Source organism: Cydia strobilella, chromosome 10 (genome assembly GCF_947568885.1).
Source record: "Cydia strobilella chromosome 10, ilCydStro3.1, whole genome shotgun sequence".
NCBI classification, from domain to species: domain Eukaryota; kingdom Metazoa; phylum Arthropoda; class Insecta; order Lepidoptera; family Tortricidae; genus Cydia; species Cydia strobilella.
In genome coordinates this window covers 8,389,545-8,415,735 of record NC_086050.1, presented here as the reverse complement: position 1 = coordinate 8,415,735, position 26,191 = coordinate 8,389,545, and the positions used below count along the sequence as shown (strand labels likewise).

At 36.5% G+C, this 26,191-nt stretch overlaps 1 protein-coding gene across 1 annotated transcript in view; it reads right to left on the bottom strand.

Moving 5' to 3' along the window:
- The window catches only part of LOC134744646 (uncharacterized), an 82,343-nt gene extending 57,456 nt beyond the window's left edge, over positions 1 to 24,887 (bottom strand). The window contains exon 1 of the mRNA XM_063678540.1: positions 24,700 to 24,887. Within this exon, the coding sequence (XP_063534610.1) occupies positions 24,700 to 24,787 (88 nt within the window). The 5' untranslated portion in view covers positions 24,788 to 24,887. The remainder of the gene's footprint in view (positions 1 to 24,699) is intronic.
- Positions 24,888 to 26,191: the final 1,304 nt, after the last annotated feature.

Genomic DNA, 26,191 nt, shown 5'->3' with positions numbered 1-26,191 from the left:
TTTGACAAACAATCACATTGCGTTACTCAAACGGTTACGTCTTCATCTATGAGTGAATCTAAGTAATATTCTCACGAACATTGTGTAATAGGTTTTACTTTGGATATTATTGTAATTTGTTTAGTTACGCGTTTACTGCGAACTAATAACTGTTATGACATTTCTTTAAGTTTGTTATGAATTTATGAAATACTTGCGTAGTTTGGGCACGATTTAAGCGTTATTTGGGAGGGTAGTGTTAGTACTTAATTGCTAAATTCGAAGTAGTTTTCGTGGAGCGCGAGATATTGCGTGGAAATTACAAATTCACAAACCATTCACAATTGTATAAGTCTACAAATTGCGTCTTTTCTTTGACTGTACTCCAGAACTTTTATTGTTAAACCTTTTTAAATTCTTGTATGTTTAGGTTTTAGTAGATTTTTTTTGTTTAAACTTTATTGCAGAGTAAAATTGTACGAAAGGCGAACTTAACGCCAGAAGGCATTCTCTACCACTTGGGCATTCTCTACCAGTTTAAAGCACGCTTATATGTACAACTGCAAACAACTCAGGTCAAATATCTTTGCGTGCTTTGTCGTACAAGATATTAGCTTGTAGGAACTTGTAAGGTACAGTGTCTTCAAAGATGACTCTTCACGATCTAATGAAGGAGTCACGATCGTTCTACTGAAGAGAACTACCGAATAAATCTGTTCTAAGGGCAACACGAATTACTAACGTTCACAAATTTAATTATAGGTAATTGAAGATTTTCGCAAACGGTACGCCACGATGCGCTAGGCCGTGCCACCGAGACGTAAATGGGTTAACTAAATACATTCACAGTCAGTTTTGTCTGGCATTGATTGTTTAATACATATGAATCATGACACAACTTTGGGAACAAATCAAATTATTTTATTAAACATTTTGATTTGTGTTTACTTTTTAAGTAGTCAGACAACTATATATGTATAAATTGCTAAAGACGCCGGTTCGAGTCCGGCCTTCACCACTGGCTTCGTCACTTTTTCTTTAATATCTGACATCTATTTCAGTTTATATGAATCATGAGTTGGCTGCTTCCTATCACCATGCCTCTCGCTGTCGGTTGCACGTTTATCCTCTTAAATATCATGTTTTGGTCGAAGGTTCGGTTTCGGCCAAAATTACGGAATCTTTCGCCAGTGCCAAAACTGTATTTTCGGTAGTTTACGAAGCCGAAGTTTCGAATTCGACAGGTTTCGGCATAAAAACTATGTTCCGGCCGAAATTAGAGCAAAAATAAACCTTCAATTTCAGCAATAAATCTGGTTTCGGTCGGAAACTAGTCAAGAAACACCATAAACTAATTAGGTAGTGTTTTATAAACTGAGTCATCAGCCGGGCTAGCACATGATTGGGGCGAGAGTATCTCGCCGCGACATAGACTACCCGTCCCCCTTTAATTCATACAGTTAGTAAAAGACGGTTAGTCTATCTCGCGGCGAGATACTGTCGCGCCAATCATGTGCTCGGCCTACAGGAGCAAAAACTCGATATACGATTTAATTGAAATACAAGACGCGACTTAAAATAGTAATTAAGTAAATCTTAGTAGCACGCGATGCTTTATATGAATTAATTACTATAATAATACCTACAACATTGGCTAAATAAAGCTGCATGATGTATCAGCCGATAGAAGTCCACAGCTGGACAAAGGCAACCAGACACGGCACTACCAGTCGCTCTGGAGATCCCATACCTTATCTCCCACTTGTATTTGATCCGATGTCGGTCTGCATTGTCTTTTCACACCGCGGTTTCAGTTAGGTTTAGACTTTAGTAGTTCAGACATTTTGTAATTAAAATGAATAATATACCAACATCATCATTGCTTAGCTATGATACCCATGTTCCCTTATCAGAAAGTCATCATCATCATCATCACTTAGAGCTTTGCTCTTGTCGGTGGAGTAATTGCCAGTCCTTTCTTTCCTGAGCCAGTCTTTTGATTTGCTCGTACGATGCATTCTCTTTTACTTGGCTCAGATATAAAAGTCAGCTGTCCTAATTATTTGGCGACATTCTAAATATGCCCAGAAAAGTAGCAATGGATTCGAGCGGCACAGGATCGGTCGGAGTGGCGAGCCTTGGGGGAGGCCTATATCCAGCAGTGGACGTCTATCGGCTAACATGATGATGATGATGATGAGTTGAATTACCCATGCGAAGCCGGGACGGGTCGCTAGTTATTTAATCATTAATTTAATTCTGAGGTGCACAATAACTTAGGTGCACTTAATCCTACTGACTCCTCATTAAAGAAGGAATTTAATATTTATAAAAGATGATTTATATCAGGTTTTCTAGATGATCAACTTTATACTTCGTCATACAAATAACCATTAAAATACCGCATTGCCATTTTCTGTAACAACTCTATCTGAAAATATCTTACGATAATCGAAAGTGAAAGTCGTGTTTACGAGTTAATAGAGGCGAATTACTATACTTTACGTTACACAGCACTTTTATGATAACTCTTTGTTAATTATACTCGTATTACCCTATCTGTGGCGGTTGCATGATATTCCGTATCTATAGTTAATTTGAGGTGTACAAAATAAAAATCAAGTAAGTACCTTAGGCTATTACATTACAAAAATGTGACTATGAAAGTGTTTGGGAATAAACTCTTAAATTAATGTCAGGAATGTAAATAATGTAATGTACATTACGTTAACGAAGGATATTGTGGCAGAATGTAAACATTTAATGGGTGTTCTACTGTTCTATTGAATTTGTTTCCACTGAAGGTCTACAAGATTTGCACATAAAAGTTCACGATGTTTACGTTAAGTAATTAATTCGATTATATGCATTATGATCGAAGATGGTAGTTTTAATTAGGCACGAAACTTCAATTCCAAACGCAATCAAGATCAAGATAAATAATAAAATCGTGATTTTACTGCAATGAAAACTTCAATAGTAATAAATGGCAACCGTTGATTCATCTGATGATGCCTTAATTGGCAAATCACTACATAGTATAAAACAAACGGGCCAATTACGAACAATGATCTAAATATCAACTAGATATCCACTAGATATGAAACAGAAACGATAACGAGATATTTAAGAAAATCATGTAGAATTTTACATTTCCGCGATTCCGAATGTCCTCTTGAACGATCTCTTTAAGATTTGCTTAAGATATTACTTAGACATCCAATCCTAAGAATTTACCATGTGTAATTTTAAATGCAATTGTATATTGTGAGATTAATAAATCATATCATATCATATAATGGATATCCCAAAACTTCACAATAATTGTAGCGTGAAATGACAATTTCTCAAATCGAACTGCAAAAGATAACTAGTTAAGAACTAAACTATAACGTATCTATTAGATCTCGTATCTAGTAATTATCGCGTTGTTCGAATTGACCGGTAAGTCGCTTTCCGCTGTCTGTCCGTCCGTCTGTCCCTATGTATGCTTAGATCTTTAAAACTACGCAAAGGATTTTGATGCGGTTTTTTTTAAATAGATATAGTGGTTCAAGAGGAAGGTTTATATGTATAATTTGTAAAGGTTTTGTGTAAATTAGTTAAACTACCCGTGCGAAGCCGGGGCGGGTCGCTAGTTTGCAATAAAACAAATAATCGAACAAATATATAATTCTCTAAGAACAAATTAAATTACTTTCTTATGAAAATATTTTAATTTGTGTTATGATATTAATTTCGTTTAAAGTATATAATTTATCAAGTGTAGGGTAGGTATTGTCTTCATTTGTTATGTAAAGGTACCTACCTAAAGCCGTCAGTAAATGAAGTAAGTACAAGTTCATTCGTTGAATATTTTAATTGAAGCGTAATACGAACAAAATGGTATAATATGTATTAGTAGTAAAATTATGACAGGTCAAAAAGGTAATTAGGTAATTATCAAATATGTTCATGGCACAAAGAATTATGTCACTGAGACTTTAGTTATGTGAACAGGAATTTACCATAACAAATAGTTGCTTTAAAATAGTTAGATAAACATTAACCCAGATCAAAAATCGACTTTTAATGCCAATGGTAGCAGCAGCAACAGTTAGCCTTTAAATTACGCCATGAAAAACAAAAAGTTACCAAAAGCAAAACAGATAACGTGTTCAGGGTTCTCCTTGTAAACTTATGTTTTCACATCACCTATTGGAAAAGGGCTTTTGTCTTCCCATGCTAGGAAGGGATCAAAGTGGCTCTTTTCTGTTGTAGGTCATTTTATTGCCAGTATAAAATATTAACACACTTAAATATTAAAATAGAGTGAACATAATCGATTAGGTACAATTTCTTTATCCTTAATCAATAAATATAATCAATGGACGTGACATAGGACGTGTAATGACGTGCATACTATTTTTACTGCTTGAATAATATTTTGAAAAAACACAATAATTTCTTCATAGTTCATATGTAGGTGATGTGAAAAGCAGTATGTGTCACATGGTAGCAATAGTACATTGTGATACAAGTGTGCTATGTTGGTCATTACACACGAGGCGATATTGTGCGCGCGAGCTGTAAGGTGCTGTATGCTTGCCTCAGCATAATGTTGCAGTGTATATTTACTACACCGCTTGTTTTCAGGCTGACCCTTGATACATTATCCCTTACTGGCTGTCGAAAATAAATGGCTTAGAATTATGTTAATATGTATGAGTGTAAACTATATGTATTAGAATTTGGACATAACAATTGCTATAAATAGTATGGTGTAAGCTGAGCTGAACCGAATAGTTATGTATTGAAGGAAGTATATGAACTTATGATAGGTAGATATGAGTGTAAATATACTTAATATAGATATAAATAAATAAAGACATAAGGTGCATATCCCAATATGGGACCGGCAACAAAAACCCCATGCCGCCGCCATGCATGCGCCGGTCGAGAATCAAATTTTCGTGATTTTCGAGGCACGTTTTTTCCTTAGACTGTATCCATCTATTACGGAGTTATATCTATCTTTGGTATTGATTAGCACAATACTTTGAAAAAAGAAGTCGCGCAAGGCACGATACTAGACACAATTGTTTACAATGTTTACATCTCCTCATTAAACTTAAACAACTAAACTCATTTTATTTATTATAAACATATAAAACAGTAAATTTATTCAAACGGAACCCAAGATACCGGTTTAAAACGTAAAAGCAATCGAGTTCCGGAAGAAATAGACAAAGAGACGCGTGCGACGGCTTTGCATGCGAGAAGTAGGAAAAGATCGCGATTACGAGGCGGTGTGAAAAAGCAATTACAAATAACTTACGTAATTCAATAAGAGATGGCCAAGTTGGTCTAGATGTATCAGATAGTGATACTGATAACGGATAAAAACTGCTTTGTGTATACAATATAAAGTATGACAAAGTAAAAAGAAGAATTATAAACGACAAACTTGTTGATGTAACTTGAAATGAATTTGCAGGTAATGTTATTTTATTGTACATTACATTATATAACTAAAACTTAATTATCTAATTAATGGCCATAAAATGTTAGTAGATATACAGTGTGTAAACCTAATACGGGCAATAAATCAAACGGTATGAAATGTCCAATGTAACACTTTACAACTCTGGCTCAACAATTAAAGTCCGTGGCTGTACCTATTTCTAAGCAAAAGTTATACCAATATATACTTCTTAGGCATAGGAATAGCATAGGAATGCTAACCACCGTTTAAAAGTTTGCCCGTATTGTATAATTAAAATACTTATACATAAAAAGGAACCCAGCTATAATATCTATTAATAGATATCTGCACGGAATTAGAAGGTCATTGCCAGTCTATTATGTCACTTATCTATTTTGGCCTAAGAAACACTATAGGTACTAGACCAAAATAGCAAAGCATATCTTAGCAGTGCAATTAATGCGCGTAATAGGTAAGCCACGTCTGTCTACTTCCTCGTATCTACTCGTAAACACATGTGACGTGATAGCTCTCGCCATAATTTCAATTCCATCCCATACACCGCAAGTAAGTAGGTACCTATTACAACTCGCTCGCGATTCCCCGGAATGGCTACTTAAGTTCGATCACGGCGTGCTCTCTACTGCCTATACAAAATTACGTAATGTGCGACATCGAATATATCCAAGTTTCACTTTTGCGTGAGTTACAGTTTCACCCGTGGCCAAATCGACACATCGGGCGCTCTGACTCAACGTACTCTAATTCGGAACCGTATTTTTTCCTTAAACGTTTTTTGTTCGCTTAGGAAAGCTGATGAATCGCACTGATAAATAGTGATCGGTAACAACGTTTTAATTTCATGGCAGCGTTGTTGAGTTAAAGGAATCTGTAAAGTAAAATTCAGCTAAAATTATTAATTAAGGTTAATAACCTTTGCACGAACCTTAATTGACCGTCTCCTTTAAAATTGTTACTTTCCTTTACTTTAACTCGACCACGCTACCGATCACTACTGATAAACCACGTATTGCAGTCGTATAGGGTATTACACTTTAATTAAAATTAATTATTTCACACCATGTATGAAATAAAGGCCAAGATAATTATTAGAAAAACATAGATAGCAGTTATTTTTAAACACAATTTCTATGTATTTAATCAATCGGATTGAAGTATAAAAAGTAGGTGAGTTGACCGTGACGTCATTGTGTAATGTTTCATATAAATTCCATATTAGCAAATCGTTTTGACAGTTCTAAAAAAGAAACTGATTTGACTAGTAGGAGAATACCCTATTGTGACCTAGCGAAAGTCAGATAATCTGTAAAAGATTCAATCCTATTAGATCCATTGTAAGCTATCGCCAATGCACATAGTTCTGAGATTAAAGATAAGCGACTAGTAGAAATCCCGGGATAGAAATCAACGCAACACCCACAGTCCTATGGGTACGGTACAATGGTTTATTGTTATATCTATAGAAGGGAAGTATAGTTAATGCAGACCACACTCTCGACATTAATTCAAAACATGTATATAAACCTCGTTGAATAGCAGAAGACATTTCAACTTGTGAAGTGCATCGGGTGAATTTTAACACAATATTGCAAATAGCGCAGATAACAGTACATATCTAAAACAAATTACAAAATGTATTCTTGACCTATTTCGATCGACCTAAATGTCAAACGGTCCAAACAATGAGTAACAAGATGTAGAGGTGTGAGGTGGAAGCAATATATCGGGTGATTGACACGGAGCCCGTATCTTAAATGCCATTGGATCAAGGTTAGGCGGTGTGATCTGTTATTGTAATTAACGAGAGCTGTGAACTGTGAAGTATTCACGTTTTGTTTCATCAATAATAGATATATAACTGACATATCTAATTCTATTTATAAACACTGCTTGTAGGTTTGTTTGACACCAAAGGGTGAACATGATTATACTTTTTATTAGTATATTTGTAATAACTGTTCAGAGCATTAACTTTAACGGTCTTCTGTTATTTTCGTAGATATAACAACTTTACGAGGCAGGAAGTAATTGGTGGGTCGGCCATTATGATTGCGAACTTAAATCTTGCTTATTTCTACTTAAAATACATTACTTATGATCTTAGTATGCTATGAGATCAATATTTAATTTCGGAGAAAATAGTTTCAAAGTTTTTGCAGTAGCATTGAAAACTCGAAATGTCGTTTATAATTTGAAAATAGTGTTTCTTAGAACAAATATTTATATTTTTTGTTAATATTCGTACATACATTGAAATTCCGGCAAAGAAGGCCGTTTACTTTAAAATGCAAAATGCAGCTAGATAAACACCGGACACAGGAAACCACCAAAGGAAATGATTAAAATCAGCAATTTTACGTAACAAATTATAGGCTCCTTCCTTTGAATACAAATAACGATAAATATTACAGGGAAAAAAATTAGGTATATTTTACAAAAAAATACCTAAGCGAGACGAAAAATTCACGAAATGAGACTTATGATTAGGTTTAATAATATAATAATTGAGGACCTCTACAGAGAAGCCGAGGGTTTTGCCTGTGCAATTGCTGACGAAGTTACGATGACGAACAACTATCGGAAATATATCCTGAAGGACGGTACGGTCGACATTTGTCGGGCATGCCGCCGTCCCGGAGAGTCACTCAGGCATATCATCTCCGGTGTTTCTCATCTAGCTAACGGCGAGTACTTGCGCAGACATAATCTTGTAGCCAGAATTGTTCACCAGCAACTTGCTCTTCTATACGGCCTTGTGGACCGCGAAGTACCGTACTACAAGTACTCACCTGCGCCAGTTCTCGAAAATGGTCGTGCCACGCTCTATTGGGAATTGGGATCGATCTATCATCACTGACAGGACTATTGTAGCCAAGAAGCCTGACATCGTGATAATAGATCGATCGCAACGTCAGGCTGTGCTCGTTGACATCACCATCCCACATGATGAGAATCTCGTGAAAGCCGAAAAGGACAAAAGTCCAGTAAGTACCTAGACTTGGCTCATGAGATAACCGCCATGTGGGAATTGGGATGTTGATTCGACGATCATTGTCCCGATAGTCGTTTCAGAGAACGGTGTGATAGCGAAGAGTCTCGACCAACATCTAGAGAGACTCTCGCTAGGTGGTTGGATCAAGGGTCAGATGGAGAAGGCGGTGGTCTTGGACATGGCGATTCCTCTCTCTGCGGCCCTGACTACCGGCAGCTTGGACCCTGCCCCGCTGCTGGCGGCACCCTAGGTTAGGTTTTTTAAAATGTGTTTATATTTTTTTGTGTTGTTTTGTACGTGTTTTTATATTTTACTTTTATATGCATATTGTAAAAACGTGATAAAAACCCTGAGAAACACGATAAATAAAGAAAATAATTGGATAATCAATTTTACACGTTCTTGTTAAATTTAGCGATTCCATCGTAGATTATTTGGCACCCAGTGGCATAACCGAGATACTTAGATAGAAATTTGTCACAGGTGTCTGAGACCATCGGTAGTTTTGTTGCGGAGCACCGATTCATTATCTACAAGGATCTATAAATAAATTACTTGGTAAGTAATCTGATATTGGGATGGGGACCCTTATCCGCATCACATACCATCGCATGTCCTGTGTTGTGTGTAGGCTAAGTGAAAACCCTAGCGTACAATCAAGATCAAGTGTGGGTAGTTCGCAAAACCCGCGCAGCAAGATGTTGATACAATTCCCCGCCAGTCTGCCTGTGACCACGAACGTAACGTCACGTTCGAAACGTCAGGCCATAAATAAACGTGTTTTTTACGCGATTAAGTCCCGTGTTAGTTTAAAATTATAAATATACATAATTGAAATAATGATAACTGCCGATCACCGTGTCCGTGTGTATGTGTAATAGATGCGTTTTATTCGTCAATTTTTTTTTTCGTTTTTCTCACCTTTTATAAGTGCTTTCAAAATATCAGAAATATGTCAGTCAGTATAAATAAAACCTAAATTACAGTGTATTTTATGCTGCGTCACCTTTATTGGGCTGCCTGTATTATTCATATACATGTCAGTATTTTATTTCAATAAAACCACGGACACGATTGCTTCATCGAGAAAAAAATGCAAACAAAAGGTAAAACTTTATTTACGTGGCGTAGGGCAACGAACTTGAACGTCCTTTGCAGTCTTAAAAATAAAATTCATTGGGTCACAAAAACATATCTTATTTAGCAATTGACGCACATGCATTCACGGTAGCGGGTGAGATTATGATATCGCATCTGAGGGCTTACCGCGAAACACGAAAATCCAAATTTCGTTCTGCCTCTATCGCTCGAATATGGAAGAGTGATAGAGAGGCAGATAACGAAATTTTGATTTTTGTGTTTCGCGGTAGGCCCTGAAGACTTCCTAAAGTAAGGTCGTAAACACGCTGACGAAGATATGACAAAAACGACCTTGTGCCGTCTGAGTAAAGCTTATATGTAGCTAGAACAAATAATCAATTATCATAAGAGCTTGCTATAGTTTTAAATATATTTATAAGTAGTTTATTAACGGATAAAGCTGTGAATTTATGTGCAGGTTAAATATCAGGTTTGCGAAAATGTGCTCTAGTCTTTAGAAATGCTAATAAATTTGCGTTTGTAATAAATTTCGTAACCCTTAAGTAAGCAGCCAGGCGTTGCCGTACTTAGGCATTCCAGTTGTTGTCGATGTTTTAAATGAGAGTAAATATAATTTTCAACACACTTGCTCAAAACGACGTTTTTATTCCACCGATTTTTGGCTCATAATCCTAGATATTAAACACGCGTGCTCTTTCAGTGTATTATTCCACTCGTGCTTTTTCATTATATTATCCGACTGAGTTAAGAAGCTAACTGATTGCTAATAATATGTATGGAAAGGGAGCCTTCTTTAATTGGTCGGACTGGCGGGCACGGGCGCGCCCGCGGCCGGGGCGAGCGAGGGCCGGCCGGCAGTACGAGTATGACAGATGAGATGAAACACACAATATTAACTGTTTTAACTATTAAAATTTGATTAATATGAAAGTTTCTTTTTTTCTCGCAAGTGTGTTGAAAAACGTCGTATGAAACGCGTGTGCATTGGTCATTACACACATCGGCTTTCTTATTGCGCAATATCGCCTCGTGTGTAATGACCAACTTAGCACACTTGTATCATAATGTACTATTACAGTATAGGTACATATGGTGCTAATTTACCGCCCTAGTGCGGTTGCTAGCACTATACTTGCGTATGTCGAAAATTTAAAGGGACCTAATTATGTACTGTAAAACGTTGTACAATACACGTGCGGTAAGGTAATTCGCAACTCGTGTCGATTTAAAACTTTCCTTCCTTCGGTCGTGTTTTAATTTATCGGAACTCGTTGCGAATTTCCTACTTTTCGCACTTGTATCGTAATTTACTATTTTAACACATTTGCTCGTAACGTGGAACTTATTGAACCGCTTCGCTTTTAGGCTCATAACCTTAAATATTACGCACGCGTGTTTTTTTATTGTATTATAGCAGTTGTTAGGTAATCAATGATAATCCGACTGACTTAAGAAGGTAAGTTATTGCTAATAATATGTATGGAAATGGAGCCTTCTTAAATTGGTCGAGTAAATTTTACAACGCTGACTGGCGGGCGCCGCCGGGCCGGCGGGGCCCCGCCGACCTGCCGGGGCCCGGCCGACCCGCCAGCGGCAGGCGAGAGGGGCGGCAGGCTGTATGACAGCTTTAAGACTTTTACTGTTTGAACAATTAAAATTTGATTAATATGAGTTTCTTTTTTTTCCTCGCAAGTGTGTTGAAAAACGTCGTATGAAACGCGTGTGCATTGGTCACTACACACGTAGGCTTCCTTATTGCGCGCTCGCTTACAGCTCACGCGCACAATATCGCCTCGTGTGTATTGACCAACGTAGCACACATAACCAAGGCCTCCAGTGCCCGGGGCTAGAATCAAACCAGCGTCCTCCGTTTACGCGACTGATGCCTTAACCGGTCGGCCACCCGGGCTCGGTGGCATGGGTCGAAATTTCTAAGTACCCAATATGACAATTTCCGAAGGCTTGTGGCGCCCTCTAATAATAGCCCTGTTGTGATTATGAATGAGACGCGTTTTGCAATAGCTGGCAGAACTAGAACAAGCTCAGTTTGGGTGTGTATTGCTACTTTGAATGCGTAGACCAACAAAGATTGTGCGAACTAGTTCAAAATAGGTACAATTTAAGGTTTCTGGCAAATGCAGCCACATACTGTTATAGCAAAAACAGGGATTTTTATTTCCATTTTATTTTGGTACTTTTATATTTTACCTAAGTTAATTAATACCTTATGAACAAAAAGTTTAAGAAACATGGTTTTGTTTTTAGTCTGATTAAGTTTTACTCTTTTGCTTATACCGTTTATACGTTAATAATTCTCCGTGAACGTAAAACATACTACAATCTGCATGATCAATGAGATATGTGAGCACAATTCGACTTTTCGTTTAGGACAATATTTTAGAGAATGCATTGCAGATTATATGTAAGTATGTTTTACGCAGATTACAACGCCTTCAACGAAGGAATTCAATAATTGTGTGGTTTTTCTGAACCAAGTCCAATTTCAAGCAATCTCTATTCAATTCAAGGAGCAACCGTTTCCCAACCAATGATGACAGTTAATGGAACAACAGACGAAGGCCGTACGGATTGAATTGTTCTTGCCAATGACAATTTAGGACAATTGAATGTCGGCGACATAATTGCCTATTTTCGATTACACTCTCGGAATAATGAGGATTCGGTACTTAAATCATAGTTATTATGAGCGGTGTTTCAAGTCCCTGCGGTCACGATTTTTCGTTGGCACAATATTGCTGTAAATTGTCAGCTGATGGATGGTTGTGATGAAACAAAGTAAACGTTTTGTTCAACTGCGATGTTTTGGCTCACGACTATATCAGGAGGGGTTGCAGTAATCTAAAGTGTCAGTTAAATTTAAATGAGACCACTATATTGCCGTTCTTAGCACATAACGTATGTGTTTTTGAAATCTAGTTTAAGTAATACATCTGTAATATAAAGGTAGTTGCCATTCTAAAAGACAGAAGATATAGATATATAAGATAGGTATAGATAGATTCTAGAGTAAGAGACGCGAGAGTGCAATATCTAACCTACTCGTAAGTATATAGTAAATGATCTCAGTTGGTCGTAAATAAATGAAATTGAAATCGAATACCTAACAGTTTTAAAATAAGTGTGTTTGGACAGACCAACAAGTGTGAACGCGACCAGTGGTGACGTTGAAAGCAACGCAGCCGACGCGCACGAATGAGGATAGACCGAGCGCGGTCTACACAACTTTGACACCCAACCCGCTATCTTCAGTTACCCGTGAACAAGATGCATGTAACTGCGTCCAAATATCGGGAGCTCGAAAACAATACAAAAGGCAATCACGCTCCATATCCCGGTCGCTATAAGTACTCGTACCTTAGATCTTTAGCAGAAGGCTGTCTCCTGGTTCGCTTAGTCCTTGCACAAGCAGGACCTTGAGCCATAGTTTTAAGCTTTTACGAGCTTCAGATACGATGCAGATGTAAAACGCCATTCAATATTGTTTAAATAGGTCCAAGAGAACATAAATTGCGTTGGAATTTGAACATAATGTCGCTTTACTTTCTTTATACTTAGTATGCATTGGTGCAGAAATCATATTATGTATTACAAAACAACATCGTTCTGCAGTCAAATTGCAAGTACGCATTAGGTATTTCATTTATCCTGTGTTTCCTTCGAACAACTGCTACTTTTATTCTATACTTATTATAATCAGCAGAATTTCACAATGAATTTCATAGCCGAGACAAGTAAATAATATAGACTCTTAGTCTCCATACAAATTCATCATCTAAACTTTAGCACTGCAATGCAACGGCTATACATATGTGTATTACAGGGTGAAATTGTTATGTTTGACCATATGCTGAGGGGTGAATATGTGGGTTATACTAAACGACTTTTACTATGGGGCCAACCCCGAAATCGCAAAAAAAAAACCGGCCAAGTGCGAGTCGGACTCGCCCACTGAGGGTTCCGTACTTTTTAGTATTTGTTGTTATAGCGGCAATAGAAACACATCATCTGTGATAATTTCAACTGTCTAGCTATCACGGTTCTTGAGATACAGCCTGGTGACAGACAGACGGACAGACGGACAGCGGAGTCTTAGTAATAGGGTCCCGTTTTTACCCTTTGGGTACGGAACCCTAAAACAGCTGTTCCATAGAAAACATTGACATGTGATTCACCAAAATGTATGAGTCAGCAGATTTTTTTTTGTGATTTCGGGGTTGGCCCTATAGTAAAAGTTGTTCAGTATATGACATACATATCCATCCCTCAGCGTATGGTCAAACACAACGATTTCATCCTGTGTCGTCGTTTAATGACCATGTCAGTCTGTCACTTGGCTCAAATGAGTATTAATTTTATAATAATATGTATGCTAGTTTTAAGGTATTTATCTATGGGCCAATAGTTGCCTGAAAATAAAAAAATTCATTTCATTTCGTTCATTCAGTAAGAGATACGGGAACCAAATATAGTGTAAGTGTAAGGAGAGCTTTATTATGAAGAACCCGTACGCGAACCCCGTCAGCGAGCGTACGAAGCCGCTAGATGGTGTAACGCTTTTATTTTCATGCTTGAGACTACAATATGTATTTTTATGCAAATTAACAGTCGTCCCCATATACTTGTCCATGTAGCATAGTGTTTATGTATTGCATTGTAATCGTGTTGCAAGCACCGCTCGTACCCTTCAGACGCCGACATGGATACCGCTTCGATGACATTTGAAGATTGCCCAACACTGGGGTTAGTGTTTAATATAGTTGACAGAGGACTTTAGTACCTACGCGTATAGAATTTAATTAATCAGATGACTGTGTGATTTAATAAGCCTACGGTGTATTTTAATCGATGTTTAAAGAAAAAACATTTTTTATTCAATATGTAATTTGTAGATCTAACTTAAGTAGCTGCACATTCTCAGAAAAAAACTCTAAATAAAGAAAGCAGTCAACATACGTCCCTAATTTACTCAGTGTTATCATAGCGGAGAATCTTAATATAAAAGGTATGTAACAAAAACATTCGTTCTTGTTGGTTGTCTTATAAATTTACGTTTTATGGCGGGATATTTTAGTCACCGATTGTTTAATTAAGAGCGCTCGATTAATTCACTCGAAAGGATTTCACTTTCCTCCAATACTAAGTATTCCCATTCACTGGAAAACAATGCAATGCAATTTTTGAAATATGAGCGATAGAAATGCCTAGTAATGTGAATGAGAATACTTAGTATTGGAGGGATCCAAAACCTCCTACTTACCTTCTGAATGGTAGTGGGGAATATCATGGGTTGGTCAGGGGGGTGGTCATGGGTTGGTCACGGTGTTGGTCATGGGGTTGGTTATATGGGGTGGTCAGGGGTTGATTATGAAGTGGTCATGGGGGAGATCATGGAGGTTATCAATGTACGGGGGGGGGGGGGGGGGGGTTAATCAACGCGGGTTGTCATGAGGGTGGCTATCGTAACTACTGACTACTCTTGCTCAGCAATAAGCACCTGCAAGTCCATTTTATAGGTACCTACTACTGGTAGTGCGGTTGTTCCAGTGAAGTCATAAGTACGTATTTATAAAGTTCATTCGAAATTAATCTTAATTTGACGTATGTGATTATTTTCAAACACTCGCCTTCGAGTTCGAGCGATTTTAGTTATTTAGGTTCTTACTACTGCCAATAATTTGGAAATTATAACCACAAAGGTTATTACGTTTAAATTCATGAATTAACTAAAAATAATTAAGGGCCAAAGTCCACAATATTGGGATTCAGATGCATGGACTTCAAATCCCACTGAATACTTTCGAATCTTACGATCTTAAGAACTGTATATACTTACGGTTTTCATCATCCATCCGAATTTGGAACAGCAATTTAATCCTCATAAAGATGTCCATCTCCTTTCTCAGGCAGAAATCCTCGTGTTCACAAGACAACGTATAATGCAGTAAGCCGCAAAGTTTCACAAACAAGGAACACAAAGGCGGCGCCCGCGCAGAAGACGAGCATGGCGAAACCGTGGCGCAACGCGAGAAGCCTTAATATTATCCATTTTAATAGGGTGGCCGAACAGGCTTTAGGTTTCTTTTCGTTCATGTCATAACGGATATGGGTGAATATGGTATTAATGCATTCAGTAAAATGTCTTGAACACAAATATATGAGACGACAAGCGCGAAAATGATGGGGGTAGTTGCTGTGACGTCATAGTCGGCAGTACAAAGTTTTTTTTTGATATGGGGTACCAAATGAAAGGGCTTTGTAAGTTGATAACAAATATATAACATAGTGTAACATTTTCACTACTTGGTCTAACAAATGATTAGAAATCGTTCAAAAATTTCACAATCCACAGTTGACTTTGAACTGCTCTAAATTGAAAATGACTGAATGGATTATTCCAAAATACATACCAAGTGACTGTGAATATCCTTTATATAATGTTAAGAAATAATTAACTAGATATATCCAGAAATCAGAAAAGTGCATTAAGTTAAAAAAAAATCTGCTACATTAAACTGCAACTATTATTAAAATAAACATAAAACCAGACTGTATACATATATTTTTGACATGGTATTTTCACTAGCTTTCATTTGGTACCCATATTGCTATAGTAAGAAAAGAAAAAAGCAATCCCCATTCCCTTTTTTCATTAGCGGGCCCCATTTTTAAAATTTATATAGCCTATGTCACTACCATAATTCTGACAAATTCAACCACACCTCATATGTCAAAAACCGTCCAGTCGGCTGGGCTAAAGGGCGTGCCAAATAAATACATACCCATGCTTGAAGTGACTGTGAATATCATCTATATAATGTTAAAAAATAATTACCCCACATGGTATGTTGTTTAAAAGAAAAAAGTTCTGCCGACTTTATGACGTCACTACCCCCACCACTTTCGCGCTTGTCATCTCATATATTCAGTTCAGTTCAGGACATCAAACTGAATGCATTGATACCATATTCATCACCTATCTCAGATGATATGAGCGAAAATCGATTTCTAGAAGACTTTTCGAGAAAACGCCAAGCCTCTATTTTGTCGGTAGATTACATTTTGAAATGTGTGATGGAATCACTTTTCATGTCATTAAAACTGTGTTCGATTAAAACCTCCATTTTAAATGTATGGTTGTCGGTATAGTAGTCATCCGTAATTGAACTATATAAAACTATATAACATCGGCAGATATGAGGTTTTAATTGATAATTGATATAAGTACTCTGATGGTATATGATTTGAATCCGTCCGACCTCTCAAAACCGTGAGTCATATTATCTAATGTATTTATTTCTGTTGTTAGACTAAGTATAATTAACTCATCTCGGTTATAAAATTTTCGACTTATAAATACACAGATAAACACGAAATAACTTAATTTATTAAGTAAATATTAAATGATTTGACAAATGTTTAAACAGTAGTAGTCGGAAAATGCATTTTTTACAAGCTTTTTATTAACTTATAGGTATGTATGTACGGGTCAAATCTTGCAAGTTAAATTTGACCCACTTCCCGACTTCCAATGAAGCTGAAAATTTGCATACATATGTATATTTGTATTTGGTATATTTTTAGGCTTCCGTATCCAAAGGGTAAAAACGGGACCCTATTACTTCTCCATATTCCGTCTGTCTGTCAGTCCGTCTGTTCGTCTGTCTGTCTGTCTGTCACCAGGCTGTATCTCATGAACCGCGATAGCAAGACAGTTGAAACTTTCACAGACGATATATTTCTTTCCATTGCCGCTATAACAACAAATACTAAAAACAGAATAAAATGAATATTTAAGTGGGGCTCCCATACAAAAAATGTGATTTGTTTGCGTAATGGTACGGAACCCTTCGTGCGCGAGTCCGACTCGCACTTGGCGGGTTTTTTTATAGTGACTCATGCATTTACTCTCGGAAAGCAATAATGAAATGGAACAGCCGATTAAAACCAACATTGATTTGGCTTCTCATTGTATTTGTCTTGAGAAGCACAATACAACTAATTAGTATAGTATCATCGTGCAATCTATGTAGAATGTTCGTTATTTCTGAACACTGAGGAAACAGGCGGTTATCGGTCGTAATAACTCGATTACTTTTGAAAATGTTGATTAGGCATTCTTGCAAGACAAACATGACATAACATAATACAATAATGAACGATAATTATAATGAAATCAGTAATCAAACTTATATGGCAATATTTGGCACGATTTTGAAGTTTACGATAATGCATTAAGTAACAAAATAAAGAAACAAAAGCATAACAAAAGCGACTTACGTAGGATGACGCTAAAGAATGATAAAATAAGGTTACTTGACTTACTTGTAATCATGGCGTACGTGTGGTATCTCTAATTGGATGAATATTTAAACAAAACACCTGTCGGATCGATAATTATCTTTACTGTGTAATTAGACAATGTTGTCTACAATGAGGTCGTCGGATAAGAGGATCGGATGCGTTTCAGGGTCGAATGTTTAATAACCATTTTATTGTTCTAACGTACCAAAATTAAAACCTAAATTCGAAATATAAAATGTATAACAACAGATGATCCTGATGTCAGGAGTCGGGGTTACTACAATTATTAATACGTATATGGTTAATAATAAGGTCTCAGTGTTTACAAATGGGAACCTGGATATGTTAAAGCCCAGAGGCACTAACTCTTAACTAATAGCCTACGCAGTTATAGACACCACAATAGGCTGGTCGTCGAACCACACAGACTTACCAAGTCGGAGCGATCTGTGTACCATCTAGGCCCTTCTATCAACAACCGCCTGCCTAACTTGGTAAGAGATGCAACTTCCACCGCGGCTTTTAAGGTTAGGTTAAAGATGTGCTTGACACACGAGTCATTTTATTCATATGACGAGTTTTTTTTGCCTACCGATTGTTATTTAAAGGTAAATATGTATATATTATGACATAGTAAAATATTTAAATATGAATATGTATAATTGAATAATTGTTATTACATTAATTTTAATAACAAAACTTCCGTGAGACACAGACATATTAAACATATTAATAACGGGTCACTCACGTATTTTAAATCGAAAACGCTCGACATGTTTCACTCCGTACCGAGGAGCATCATCAGGAGCTTGCGTCGACGGTGACGGACCGGCGCAGACTGCGGGCCGCAGCCACATGTCGAGCGTTTTCGACTTAAAATACGTCAGTGACCCGTTACTAATATGTTTAATACATTTATTTTATGGATAAAATAATTGTAAATAAATGTAATGAATTACCTACCTGGACATGCAACAATTGTTATTAATAATATATTTCATTTCATTTCATATGTTTAGTTTGTGTTCACTAACATTGGCATAAATGAGTTCTTTGTGAATTTAAAAGCAAATGAGCGCCGTTCATGTAAATGACAAAACAATACGAAACAAAGACCTGACAGTGCAATTTTCTTCGAAAACCACATTCTTGACCAAACTGCAAGTTTACGTGCAGTCGTAAAGTCAAAGTACATTGTCAATATTAGCAGAGGGTATTGAACTGAGAAAGGACCCAGGGCAATGTGCAGGTAAGAGGCTGCGTCACTTGGATGATGGAGGAAGATTTTTAAAAACACTAAAGGATAATTAAACATTCCTAATAAGACCTTATTGTTATTTAATGGTGCTTGAATCACTGTTAAGGACTGGTTAATTGAGTGGGTTGTTGTCGGTGTCATATTGGAGTTGCGTATATTTTATCAGATGAACAATAAAGGTGTAGGCATCAAAGTCAACCATGCATGGTATTTAAAGAAATTGAATAACGGATCGGATTAATCGATTACAGAATCGATTCTAAAACGATTCAGAATAAATCGAATCGAAATAATGTTACCAAAAATTTACTTTCACTTCCTGACGTGATGTTAGTAAAGCCTGTTAAAAATTAAAGCCAAAATACAACTTAAATCCCTATTGCTATTTATTACGATAATTGAGTGAAAGAGCGATACTGCAAAGCAGGAATACTTACGCTGCGTTTTACCGGTCTTACGTAAGCGAACAACTCGCGAACGCGAAGCGAAGCGGCCCGGCGCGGCGCGGCGGGTCCACGGCGTTCGCGTTCGCAACGAGATCGCCCACGTAAGACACTTTTATAGCTGTATCAAAGGATTGATTCACCCCGCGCAACATCGCTTCGCTTCGCGTTCGCGTGCGGTTCGCCTACGTAGTACGCTGCGTAAACTGTGACAGCATTCTGTTACATGAGATGCACAATTCATTTTATTATTCAAAGTTTGTAGGGAAACATTTGTGTTATTGTGTTTTCTTCGACGCTGATGATTTTCCATTTACGAATCGTCTAGAATCAAATGGAACAGTTCCATCTAGCTCTAACATTAACAATAGCATTTTGAATTTGGCTGTCTGTGAGCATTAAAGAACCTTGCTGGGCTTCCATTGTTACTCGACAGTACTGGAGGTTGAAGCAATTAGGCAATATTAGGACTGACGCAAGGAAATCCTTGGCCAAAGAAAATCATCTAAACGCCATTTGAAAAAAATATGTGATAAATTTATTTCGTAAATGCATTACCAACATCGACAAAACACAGATATTGTTTTAAATCAGATTGAGCTAAGGCAAATAAGACAATGCAGTGACAACAATGGACTTGAAAGAACTAGTTATTACGGACAATGGGAAACTAAAAAAAAAGTTGTTTCCGCTAAATTGGGACACCAGATTGTTATGATAGTTAATTAAGAACTAGGTACAGTGTTTTAATCTAGTGAGGAACCTTCGTGACAGACGTACCTACATATTTATACTATTGTAAAAAAAAAATCGACCTGATATTTTACTGATAAGATCATATTTAAAAAAACAAATTGGATTTGTATATTGCCTAAAAAGTAAGCTATTATTTAGATCTGTTTAGCAAAGGATATTATTTCGTCTTCCGATGAATTATAATGTTTCTGAAATTTTCATCTTTGCACCTGTATAAAAAACTTGTAAAAAAGTAGACAAGTTTTTTATAAGTACGAGTAAAATAAAGTAAAATGAACAAGTATCTTATACCATTGTTATCTACATCTTGATAGAATAACTTAAGATTCAATTTTAAGGGAACGTGTGTAACTAAAATCTCCATTTATGCCAAAAAGGCTTGTAAAGTGTGCGCTGGTCGATGTTAATAAATTTCACGATGTTATTAAATATCAAATTTGTTTGGCGCTGTTAGGTATCTGGGTCGCGTCGATCGCTGCCTCTAATATGCAATGTTATGCTTATGAAGTGAATAATTGCTGTGACCTCTTCATTTGTTACTTAGCGTTTCAATTTATATTGGCTTAGGAATTTACATTTGATTGACACCCACTTCATTGAATCCAAAGAGGATTGATTGAATCATACAAGACAGTATGAAGTTATGAACCAGTTCTTTGTATAGATTCATAATTTAGTTTTTTTTTAACGCTATATGAAGCAAACGAGCAGACGGATTACCTGATGGTAAGCGAATGGTGGATGGTAGTAGTGTTGGTAACTGAATTGCTATCCTAAACTAAAACTAAAACTGATATCCATATTTCTTTTGAATATCAGGTCAATGCCCGACTTGAAATTTCCCAAATTCAAAATCATTCATCATTCATTCATTCTTCATTTGACGTCGACTGCAAGGAGTTTGATGTTGCCGTGCAGAATTGAGCAAAATAGTCTTTTGTAGTTGAATACCATGCCATGACTACCACGTAAGAACATTATCATCTCGTTGTTTTTCTCTCATCAGCGGTTTTTTGTTTAACGTTTTTTAGTTATTCTTAGAAATTGTATCATTATTTACTGTATAGTGTTGCTTTCTGTTACATTTTCTCATGACCGTTTGACCCATCTTTTTGCATTTTGAAAAATAACAATTTGATCAAATTTAATGTATGTTTTCAACATTGCATGCATTGCCAAAACGTCGTCAAAATTTTGCAAAATTACCTATTATTTTGTTTCTACGTCCAATACGTCTAATCTTTTTGTAATCGTGAGGCGTGTCGGTAAGTTTTAGGTCATTGTCAAGCGTGCAGTCATTTTTTCTGCGTGAAATTTACCGTAAAAGTTGTTTATTAGCTTTTGCAACAAGTTTTCGAACAGTTCGTGAACCCGTTTGTGTAATGTCTGCTTAATTTTTACGATTTCATTATTGTTAAATTAGTCTGCGTGTAAATCGGTGTCAATATCTCTATTAGCTTTAAATCTAAAGATTATTTAGACCTAAACATATTTTTAGGCATTTTTGGAAGGTCAGATGGCAGTCGCTTTAGTTGTCAAGCTGACCCCAGGCTCCTATGAGCCGTGGCAAAAATGCCGGGGTAACGCGAGAAAGGCGACGACATATTTTTAGGAGTTTCCACGAGGTTTATTTTTTAATTTCTTTGATTAGCCTATGCCTCAATGCTGAGCAAATAATTAATAATCTGTAATCGAACGAGCGAGCGAAGCGAAGTGAAGTTCTTACATTCAAGTTGGAACACACGTCAGGGCATAGATGTAGGTTTACTTACATCCATGCGTCAGGGGCATTTCGATGTTTTTAAGCTGAACTATAAGAGGATAGTTTGATGGACAATAACTTAAGTAAAATTGTTCTAATTTAAATGAAATTCGGTTAACGTGTAGATTAAGGTATTTTTAGTCATTAAATTATGAGCAGGTTCGATCAAGGGGTTATGAAGCTAGAAGAGCCTAGAATAAAAATGGAGCAAATGCTAGCTCCATTTTTACTCTGCTCTGCTCTGCACGAAAATGAGTTCATATCTCTGTTTCCGATATTCATTTTTGATTTGATTATTTTCTGACAGTAAACAAACGTTTGCTGGGTAACAACATTATGAATAAAAAAGGTCTTCACATACGAGGTAGGTGTATGCATATGCAACCTTCTTAATGTTGTAATCATGCCTAAAAATTAATTGTATCAATTTTATACTGACATCTGGTGGTGTAGTTTGCATAATCGGAAGTTAACTTTACGCAAAAGTAGGTTGTCTGGATCCAGCGGATCCAATTAATAGAAATCGCCACCATCTTTGGTACAGCTACATTTCTAAGTGTCCTCCCTCTGACTTAAATCTATCAGTTAAGGGCTCCACAGACCTTACAATAAATCGCACGCGGTTTTCGATCCTTTTCGGACTAGGTAGGTGCATTCAATTGATCTAACTTTTTGGCGAACCGCGAGTTCTCAGTTCGGTGCGAACTGCTAGTTATTGAAATTTATAGTAGTTTGATAGCCAGCTAGCGACAAATTATTAAGAGAAAGGTGCTGCTTGAAAATGTACATTCATTTAAAAGATTTTTACTTACCACATTATGCGTGGCCGGGTTTCATCGTGTACAGTCTTTATGTACACGTGGGCATCATGATGATTCATTAGAAGTTTTAAATTCATAGGTAATGAATAAAACTAAATTAAATGTAAGAAATCTAAAATTAAATTTAGGTACATACACACACACTATTAAACTACTGGAAATCGCCACTACGTGCAACCCCCCGGTGCAAAGTTACGGTTGCGATAACAGAAAAGAGTTTTTTGTTGATAGTATATAATTTTCAGTTCCTTCATTAGTGTTTCATGTTGATTGTTTTAGTGCACGATTATAGTCATTCTTAGGTAGTTAGTAGCGGCAACTAATCTATCATATTTTTTCAGATACATTTGCATATATTTTTTTAATAATTTCTCAAAAACGGCTTCAGCGATTTTGATGAAATTTACAATATAGGGGCGTATGAAAACAGCAATTCGATTAAGCTAGGGTTCATTTTAAAATAATTAGTTTGTTGGAGTTTTCGCGGTAGCCCGGTGGGTACTAAATTGTAATGATGCGATTTCATTTTTAAACCAGAGGCTGACGAGGCAGAAAAATCGATCCATCTAGGTTTTATTGTTGGTAAGATTCGATTTTGAGTGTCTTTTAAATAAGAAATACAATATTTATAAGTTTTATAACATATATTAATTGGGGTGTGTGAAGTCCCCAATCCGCATTGTGCTAACGTGATTACCCACGTTGCCACGTGCAGTGGGACGTAAGTATATATGGTCGTGATGATGATACAATCGTTGTTTACATGATATACAGGATGGTTAAAAAATAGTGCATTCCCGTTGCCAGGGAGGTTTTTGGGATTAGACTAACTTTTACTAAGTTATGGGACCAAAACCGAAATCGATAAAAAAAAATTGGCTATTTCATACATTTTGGCTGGTCCATTTTCTATGGGAGGGTAAATTTTTGCGATTTCGTTGTTGGTCCCATAGTAAAAGTTGCTCAGTATAATCCCAAAACCTCCCTGGCCACGGGAATGCATTTATTTTTAGCCATCCTGTATATATTATGTAAATCCAATTATGACGTGTAATATGAAATATTATTATAAATAAATGAGTATGAGTATGAGTATAGTCTAATTTCACGAATTTTAGAGTGAATGCCTGCAAAAAATGGCAGTAGGTATGATATACTTTTTGGCGCTACTGTAATGTATCGTACATAGGTTTCTGTTATTTCAACTTGCAATGAGGTTTTACGATTTGATACTGTAATTACTGTGTTAGATAAAACACAGTTTTGCGATTTAATTCATTAGCATTTAATACATTTTAACAGTTTCTACATCGCGACATTGACGATGATGATACATGCATGCTACCAACTACCTAGTATTTTACTAACTACTTATTTCTTAAATATTTTCATGTTATGACTGTTTTGCTTTGTTAATCGCAAGTACATACCAACCTTTTAAGCGATAAGTTATAAAAAATATATAAGTAAATAAAATGACCGGTAATATTACCTACCCTATTATTGTACTGTATGGCGTAAGTTTTGCGAACCTAATATAAGTTTAAAATGTACCATACATTTTTGAAAAAAAAAATTAAGATTTCACTAGAAAATTTTGAAAATAACTTCCAGAGCGTAAGTTTTTTGTGCGTTTACATTAGCAAAACTATTAAGCAAAAATAAAAAAATGGTAGGTAAAATGAAAAAGTTATTAGGCCAAAAGGCTGCAAAAACTTTTTTAATAGAAACTGGCCGTAGAACATTCACATTTGCCTAAGAATCAAAAACCATAACTTACCTATAGCTGGCTGTTTCCTCGAGTTTCCCGCAGGAACGGCGGCCGCCACTGACAACAGCAACAACACGGCAAAAGCACTACCACCCATTTCGAAAAAAAATCCGACACGTAAATAAAAAATGTTTTCACGATTTTCAGGACGCAACTATTTCCCGCGTGCAGTGCAGTAACATTTGCGCCGCGCGTCGATGTCTGTGCGCGCGCAGTCGTCGACTAAACCCGCTGCGGTACTTTCTATCGGCTTTATGCGCATGCGGCATGCGTTCGGAGGGCTTTGCTAGCTGCAGGAAAATGTTTACAAACAAACAAAAATCCGGCCAAGTGCGAGTCGGACTCGCGCACCGAGGGTTCCGTACATTACACAATTTAAACAATGTATGTTTTATGTGAAACGTGAGTGAAAGGTAAATTGCGGTTTACGATTTATGACGTCTTAAAAAAACACTACTTACTAGATATCTCGTTCAAACCAATTTTCAGTGGAAGTTTGCATGGTAATGTACATCATATATATTTTTTTAGTTTTATCATTCTCTTATTTTAGAAGTTACAGGGAGAAGGGTATACACACACATTTTACCACTTTGGAAGTGTCTCTCGCGCAAACTATTCTGTTTAGAAAAAAATATATTAGAAATCTCAATATCATTTTTGAAGACCTGTCCATAGATACCCAACACGTATGGGATTGATAAAAAAAATTTTTGAGTTTCAGTTCTAAGTATGGGGAACCCCCAAAAAAATTTTTATTTTTCTATTTTTGTGTGAAAATCTTAATGCGGTTCACAGAATACATCTATTTACAAAGTTTTAACAGTATAGTTCTTATAGTTTCGGAAAAAAGTGGCTGTGACATACGGACGAACAGACAGACAGTCAGACATACAGACATGACGAATCCATAAGGGTTTCGTTTTTCGCCATTTGGCTACGGAACCCTAATAAAAATAGGCCCAGTCGGACCGCGCATAGGTAAAACCCGTATCGTTTTGCAAATAATTATTTTTTTAAGTAAATTCAAAAACAAATCAACCGATCATGTATAAAACTTCTGTTAAAATACATAGTAGGGCGGCGTAACAGGTTTTAGGTTACATTTCAATTATGTCATCTCGGATATGGGTGAATATGGTATCAATTGATGCATCCAGCTTTATGTCCTGAACACAATTATATGAGATGATAAGCGCGAAAATGGTGGGGGTAGTTACTGTGACGTCATAAAGTCGGCAGTACAAAGTTTTTAACTTTTTTCTTTTAAACATACCATGTGGGGTACCAAATGAAAGGTCTTTGTAGACTACAAATACAACTGAAATAAAACTATGAAAACGGATTATATCGCGTATATTGAATTTATAATACATCCCGACGTTTCGAACCATTTACAGCGTTCGTGGTCAACGGGTGACTGAGGAAAAAACTACAAAGTGCAAAAATATCCACATACTAAAAATAATGAACCATCATAGACTATAAACTTTAAGGCTAG